Below are 6,067 nucleotides of genomic sequence, written 5' to 3'. Positions count from 1 at the left end.
TGTTGTACCCCTTTTAATGAAAGCATTTGTTCTGTAAAATTTGAATTCAGTCAAAAGGCTGCACTTAAGGATCAGGAAGGCCACAGGTTTCCTTAAGGCTGCAGGTTCGCCACCCTGCACGGTGTCCCTGTCCTCGGACAGTGATTCCCCCCTCTGGAAATGACCAGCAGACAGTCCAGACAGCACATGCCCTAGATTCTCTTCCAGAACCTCCTGGGATCATCAGATTGACTTCCAAGGATCGACCACTCTGAATGGTGCGTTGTTCTCTCTGGAGTTTACCTCCCAGCTGCTTCCTGGTGTCTTCTCTGGCTGTGCCAATCCTGAAACAGCAGAATCCCGAGGGCCACTAGGATCAAGCCAGCCATGCCCATGCGGATGAGATTCTCCACTGTGTAATCCTTGGGCTGTGGGGCTAGGGATTGTGGACAAAGAAATCAGAGAGGTCAGAGCAGACCAAAGTCACACAGGATCCATGGGTGTGCCCGCAGGACACCATCCTCCCTCTGTGCCAATAACTGAGAGGATCTCCTGATTCTCCACTCTTGGGGTCTGACTTGTTTTGTGAGTGGCTGATGGTCTCAGCTGCTCTGAGAATGAAAACCAAGGGAAGGGGTCAGGGGATGAAGAGACCTGAGCCCAGCCTCTCCCCTGCCTTCTATGTTCCTTCAGGTCTCATGACGTGACTTTTATGCAGTTTCTCAATAAACCCTTTCTCTGCTGGAGCAGAGTTCACTCTGGCCTCCTCTTTGAATTATTTCAGCCTTCCTGTGTTCTTTGGATCCAAACTTTGCTTCTGAGTCATTTTGGGAGAGTTTTGCTGGACTGTTAAGAGTCCAGGACCAGCAAGGAAAATGGTTCCCAATACAGAAATAACTGAGCCCTTGTGTGCTGTCTGTTCTGTCTGGGAGATAGGACCACATAAGCTAATTACCCTGGACATGTGCATTTCCACTTATCAGTGACTGAGGACCCAGGCACCGTGGATGCAGGGTTGGACCTCAGGGGCTCCTGAACGTCAGGAACACAAAGGGATGAACTTCTGGGGCTGCCTCCCCTTCATGCCACCTCAGCCAGGTCACCTGGGGACTCATCATCCCCTTAGTGTCTTGTTAATTAATACTTCATATAGTTGGGAACAACTGGAATGTGATACATACACACAGACCCGCACATACACACATATGTATTTTCTGAGGGGTGGTGTTATCACAGGCTCATCAAACAATATTTCTGCTTTTGTGAAGAATTAATCTAGGTGGGAAGGTCAATAACAATGATGTTAAAACATATTATGTCAAAAATATCAAGCATATGTGTGGATGTATCTAAATATGTGTACATGTAGACACATATTCACATATAGCTTATATAATTATACATAAACATGTAGAAAGCAATACTTTCCAAATTTACTTAATATGTAGTTACGTACTAATATGCAATTTAGAAGGAAAGAAGTAAAATTTATGTTTTCTTGTGGTTTCTATAAATTTTATCAGTATATTAGAAGAGATCAACAGAAAAATAATTGGAAGGGAGGAATTCTGTTGTCAGCCCATACGGAATAAAGTGACTATACTTGAACCAATAGCTTTCTCATACATACCTATCTCTTATTTTAAAAATGTAAAGGAATGGAAGACCTTTCTTATAAATTATTAAAGTAGTTTAACAATTCTTGGAATGTGAGTGAATGCATAAAATTATTATAAATAAAATTTCAGAAATACTTAATTTTATTCATATTACTCCATTTTAAATCTTTAGGATAGAAAGGCTTTATTAATAAGAAACCATTTTCCAAATCAAATGTATAAATTAAATCAAGTTCCAGTGAAAATGGGAGTGGAATTTCTTGTTTTTCAATCACACATCCATATCATTTAAATTAAAATTATAAATTTATATATTCAATCATTACTTTTAAAGTTTCAGAAAAAGTCAGGGGAGAGTAACAAGATGGCTGATTAGAGACATTGGTTGCCAGATCGTCCCAAATAGAGAAAGAAGTTTCAGGTGAGAAAGGACAGCCCAGGTGAAATACTAAGGGAAAAAAGCCAGAACCTGCCCTTCCTGGAGTTCCCACGGAAAGAAGTGGTGGAGCTGAAGAAGGAGAAGCAACATTTTGACAGAGACCAACTCCCGAGGGATTTGGAACCCAGCAGAAAAGGTAGGTGGGCGTGATGACCATCCTCCCTTCACACCTGTGGCAGATTGCCAGCTCCCTGTCTGTGGGACAGCCCTTCTGTCCTGACAAATGCAGAGGCTGCTGACACTGGTGAATTGAGAATTTCTGGGGGACAGAGCACTGGGCCCCAGGGCCATGTAAGGTCACTTCCCCTCACCAGGGACCCATGTTGAAATGGCAGGTGCCATATTGCTTGAACACACACCAGATGACTCTATCCAGCCAGTGGAGTCACGACCCCTCAATCTCCCTGTCCATGGATCCCACACAGACATTCCCCAATCCCTGCTCAAACTGTGACAACCACAAAGGAATAGGAGACACAGGAAAGCAGCAGTGTTCCTGGAGTCCTGACCTATGACATACATATCCTCCATCAGTGTGCCCTTGGCTTGTGATGTGAGGTTGTCTGTGTTTTCCCCAGTGGAGACACTCCCCATAATTTGGGGCCTTCCCCACCTTCCTTCCTACCCAACCCCTGCCACAATGGAAGCCATGGCTGAAAAGCTGTTACTGCTCAGAACTAGTGAGTGTTGCACAGGGAACCATTAAGCCAGGGGACTTGGGAGCAGCTACCCTGCCTCTGACAGACCACCTGTCTCACCCCGACTTCCATGGTCTTAGGGCCCACTCCCTTCTGCTAAAAAGGAGCAGCAAGCACTTATGTGTGCCACTAAGACAAAAGCTACCACCTCCTCTAAGGCAGGGTGTGGCTCTCAGTCCTCTCCCTAAGCTGCAAGCTGTCTGTCTCTTCTGCAAGGAGCCTACCATCCCAGAGGCAAGTTCCTGGCACAACCACGTCTGCCCCGCAGGAGCATTTCAGCCACAGCTCACAGCCAGTCTGCTAGCCCTATGAACAGCGGGTTGAGCTGCCTCTGCCACCTCTGCTGCAGCTGGTTCAATGTGGGAACTAGAATCTGGGTGCTTTTGGACACCGGAAGGACAGAGAACACAGTCATTGCCCAAAGTGTTTGTGTGTCCCACAGCTGCCTGCCGCTGCTAATCTCAAGAAGGGCCTCCTGTCACAGGCTCACAGTGCATCCATCCTTCTCTTGCCTGAGTGTTCTTCTGGGGCAGGAGAGCACGCCAGCCCTCAACATCACAAACAGCACCTGGACCTAGGGAGGCTTGAGAGCAAATTTGCCAGCTCAACCTTGGTCTGCTCTTCCCAGGACTCAGGCACACCATCCAGGAACCTGGGGACTGGAGATTACCCAGCCTAGTCCACCACCAGTGGCACGTGAACAGTGTCCCAGGGGTGCGAGGTTCAACCAACCCAATATGCCAGCAAAACCACGGTGGGTATCTAGCCACATACAGCAGTTACATACAGAGTTACATACAGCTGCATACAGAGTTACGTACGGTAACTCTCCATTCCTACACTGAGCAACAGAGACCATGGCAGAGAACACTTGAAACACAACAATATCTGTTTTGAGGTGAGGGAAGAGGTTTTAGATGAGAAAGAACCAGGAGAAGAACTCTGGCAACATGAAAGAGCAGGCTGTTTCTGCACCCTCGGTGGATCACACTAGCTCTCCAGCAATGGACTCCAACCAAAAAGCAATGTTTGAAGGGTTGGTTATGGAATTCAAAATATAGATCACAAATAACGTCAATGGATCAGTGAGAAAGATGAAAACCAACACAAAGATGCAACAACAACAAAAATTTAGGACAGAAATGAAAAATATACTAAAGAGATACATAGTTAAAAAATTACAGAATTTCTGGAAATAAAAGAATCATTTAGGGAAGTATAAAATACAGTGTTTTTACAACAGACTAGATGGAGCAGAAGAAAGAATTTCAGAACTTGAGAAAAGGCTTTTGAATTAACCTAGTCAGTCAACAATGAAGACAAAAGAATCAAGAAGAATGAACAAAGTTGGTGGGAATTATGGGACCATGTTAGACGAATTATAGGTATCCTTAAGGGAGAAGAAACAAAAGTGAAAATCCTGGAAAATCTACCTGAGAGAATACTGGAGGAAAACTTCCTGGGTCTAGCTAGAAATTTGTACATCCAGATACAGGAAGGTCATTGAACTCTTGGAAGATTCATTACTAATAGGACATTTCCAAGGCACATAGTCGTCAGACTGGTCAAAGTCAAAGTGAAGGAGAAAATCCTACAAGCTGCAAGATGAAAGCATCAGGCTAAATGTTAAAAATAATTTATCTTATGGAGACAGAGAATAGAATTATGTTTACCAGAAGATGGGCATGGTGGTGGGGATGGAGGGATAGTGTGAGTATGCTTAACGGGTGAAAAAACATAGTGAGATAGTTAGAATGAACAATATTTTCCATCACGACAAAGTGACTATAATCAACAATATATTAGGGTCTATCTTAAAATAACTAGAAGAGTGGAATCAGAATGTTCCAAATACTAAGAAATGATAAATGCCTGAGGTAATGGATACCCTAATTACCCAGATTTCATTGATTCATGTTGTATGCCTGTATCAAAACATCACATCTACCTAATGAAAATATACAACTATTATGGACCCATAATAATTAAAAATAAAAATTAAAGGGCATCCTAATTAGGAAAGAGAAGGTCAAACTATCTCTCTTTGTGGATGATACGGTATTTTGTCTAAAAATCAAAAGATGCCTCCAAAACACTCCTGGAATTGATAAATAAATTCAGTAAAGTTTTACATTACAAAATTAATGTACACAAATCAATAGCCTTACAATACACTAATAACATTCAAGGATAGCGTTAAATCAAAAAATCAATATGATTTATAGTAGCTGCAAAAGAAAAAAAAAACCTAGAAAACACTTAACCAAGGAGGTGGAATCTCTACAAGGAAAATTTCCAAACACTGATGAAAGAAATCATAGATGACACGCACACACAAAGGAAAAGAATTCCATACTCATGGATTGGAAGAATCAATATTGTTAAAATGTCCACACCACCCAAAGCGATTTACAGATTCAGTGCAATTCCCATCAAAATACCAACACCCTTTTTCAAAGAACTAGAGAAAAACAATCCTAAATTAATATGGAATCATAAAATAGAGCCTGAATATCCAAGGCAATGCTAACGACCAAGAACAAATCTGGAGGCATCACATTATGTGACTTCAAATTATACTACAGGGCTCTAGAAACCAAAACAGCATAGTACTGGTATAACGATAGACAGAAAGATCAGTACAGACAGAAAGATCTCTACTGGAACAGTAGAGAGAATCTAGAAAGAAAACTGTATATGTACAACCAACAGATATTTGAATAAAGCAGACAAAAGCATGGGGAAAGGACACCCTCTTCAATAAATGGTTTGGGAAAATTGGATAGCCACATGCAGAAGAATGAAACTGGATCCCTATCTCTCACCACATACAAAAATTGACTCAAGATGGATCGAAGACTTGAATGGAAGACCTGAAACCATAAAACTTCCAGAGGAAAATGTAGCAAAAACTCTTCTGAACATTGGCCTGTTCAAAGAATTTATGATTAAGACCCCAAAGGAAATATAGCAACAACAAATATAAATAAATGTGGCTTAATTAAACTAAAAAAGTATCTACACAGCAAAGGAAATAATCAACAGAGTAAATGGACAACCTACAGAATGGGAGACAATTTTCTCAAAGTATCAATCCAACAAATATCCAGAATCTGCAAAGACCTCATCCACAGAAAAGTAGGTACAATTGCAATGCATGAACAGATTTTTTTTCAAAAGAAGATACACATGTAGCCAAAAAACATGTGAAAAAACACTGACCATCACTAGCCATCAGGAAAATGCAAAAATTAAAACCACCATGTGATATCATACCACACCTGTCAGAATGGTCATGATTAAGCCAAAAAACAATAGATGGCATGGATGTG

The 6,067-nt window shown here is 41.8% G+C and overlaps 1 protein-coding gene across 1 annotated transcript in view; it reads right to left on the bottom strand.

The window, feature by feature from the left end:
* The window catches only part of LOC105809231 (leukocyte immunoglobulin-like receptor subfamily A member 5), an 11,388-nt gene continuing 5,321 nt past the window's right edge, over window positions 1-6,067 (bottom strand). Inside the window, exon 5 of the mRNA XM_012642985.1 lies at window positions 1-415. Within this exon, the coding sequence (XP_012498439.1) occupies window positions 279-415 (137 nt within the window). The 3' untranslated portion in view covers window positions 1-278. The remainder of the gene's footprint in view (window positions 416-6,067) is intronic.

Source organism: Propithecus coquereli, unplaced genomic scaffold (genome assembly GCF_000956105.1).
Source record: "Propithecus coquereli isolate 6110/MARCELLA unplaced genomic scaffold, Pcoq_1.0 Scaffold193, whole genome shotgun sequence".
Lineage (NCBI taxonomy): Eukaryota > Metazoa > Chordata > Mammalia > Primates > Indriidae > Propithecus > Propithecus coquereli.
Note: the sequence above shows the minus strand (reverse complement) of the source record. Positions and strands in the feature narration are given on the sequence as shown.